The sequence below is a fragment of the Cyprinodon variegatus genome, unplaced genomic scaffold (assembly GCF_000732505.1).
Source record: "Cyprinodon variegatus isolate N-32 unplaced genomic scaffold, C_variegatus-1.0 Scaffold453, whole genome shotgun sequence".
NCBI lineage: Eukaryota > Metazoa > Chordata > Actinopteri > Cyprinodontiformes > Cyprinodontidae > Cyprinodon > Cyprinodon variegatus.
Window position 1 is genome coordinate 198,552 of NW_015150906.1, and position 1,683 is coordinate 200,234.

At 40.2% G+C, this 1,683-nt stretch overlaps 1 protein-coding gene across 1 annotated transcript in view; it reads left to right on the top strand.

Annotated features, from left to right (window-relative positions):
* The first annotated feature begins 284 nt into the window (after positions 1 to 284).
* Positions 285 to 1,683, top strand: part of LOC107093920 (UDP-N-acetylhexosamine pyrophosphorylase-like protein 1) — a 10,375-nt gene continuing 8,976 nt past the window's right edge. The window contains exon 1 of the mRNA XM_015389269.1: positions 285 to 893. Within this exon, the coding sequence (XP_015244755.1) occupies positions 602 to 893 (292 nt within the window). The 5' untranslated portion in view covers positions 285 to 601. The remainder of the gene's footprint in view (positions 894 to 1,683) is intronic.

The following is a 1,683-nucleotide window of genomic DNA, read 5'->3' on the forward strand; positions in this document are numbered from 1 at the left end:
AATTCGGAGATTAAAGTCAGAATTCGGAGAAAAATTTCAGAATTCTGAGATTAAAGTGAGAATTCTGACTTTTTTCCCATACTAAACTGAAATAAAATTTAAAAATCTGTTAACTTCTTCTGTACTGATGAGAAGCGTACTGCTACTGGAAAATAAAGTAAATATAAAAACTGCAGGTTTCAGCATCATGCAGGTTATCTGTTGATGTAATAATGAAACTGGTTTGATAACTTTTATCAATCCAAGCAGGAATTTAGTTCAGAAAATGGTGTTTAAACAGTTTATTTAAAAGAAAAATGTCCAACTTTTAGTTTTTCCAGTTGGTGGTTTGAAATGATTGGATGACATCAGAAAAAAAGCAGAGTGTGGTTATTTTAGGGTGAAATCTTTGCTGCAGTTTGAGTTTTTGATCAAACTGTTGGGGTGAGATCAGCTGATGAGCTGCTGAATCATCACATCCTCTCCTCTGGAGCTGCAGAGCCAGGAAGGTTTCTGGTTCCTCTCCTGGATCCATGTCTGGCTCCAGTCACGGGTTCTTCTCTCTTCAGGCGTCATTTCCTCTCCAGGTCTCTGAGCTGCAGGAACCAAAGCGCTCCTAAACATGCCCTCTCTGCAGCAGATCAGAGCCGCTCTGGACGGGTCGGGCCAGGCCCATGTGCTGCGGTTCTGGTCGGAGCTCAGTGAGGAGGAGAAGGAGGCTTTCCTGCAGGAGCTGGGTCAGCTGGACCTGCAGCGGCTGGAGGAGCACTGCCAGGCGGCTGCAGAGGCTGCGGGAGCCGCGCCCGCCTCCAGCAGCCAGAACCTGGACCCGAACCTGGAGCCGGTTCCCCCGGAGAGCATGGGCAGCGTGAGGAGGAGCGACCCGGAGAGCCTGGCGGGATGGGAACACGAAGGTCAGAACCAGAACCTGGTTTCCTGAAGCTTACTTCCTCTGGGTTTAATTCAGAACTATAACTGCGTCTTTTATCGCGATACTACATCACACGAGAAGCCCATTCTGCTTTACTTCTCTGAATGATGTGTGCACGCCCCTGTGGAGGACCAACTCTGCCATATTTAAAAATAAATACAGAAATAAGTAAATGCTCAATAAATATATAAGCATACAATTAATTGCCAACAAAAATACAATAAATAATTAAATGTAAGTAGAAATTAAATTATAAAGTGAGACATAAATGTATATAACTCTTAAATTGCACATAACTCTTAAATTTCCTGTGTAAATAAAGAAGCTAATTAAAAGAGTTATATAAATGTATGCCTCACTGTATAATTTAATTTCTACTTACATTTAATTGTTTATTGTATTTTTGTTGACAATTGTATGCTTATATATTTTTTGAGCATGTATTTATTTCTGTATTTATTTTTAAATATGGCAGAGTTGGTCCTCCATACACGACCTGTTGTGAAAATATTTAATCTTTTGGTTTGTGCCAATTAATTTAGTGAAATTAACTCGACTTTAATTGTTGAAACCTCAAAACAAAGGCTTAATTAAACTTGTTAATTCTCCTGAGCAGCTCAGATGTTTTTATTTTGGATTATTTTTCCTCCTGATGAAAAAGTGACAGAAGTTTATAAAGTAGAAACCTCAGCATTAAACTGGACCTGTAGTTCTGCATGATCTCCGCTAGGGGGAGCAACATAGAGTGAAAAAGCCATTAGTGGTACCTTGAG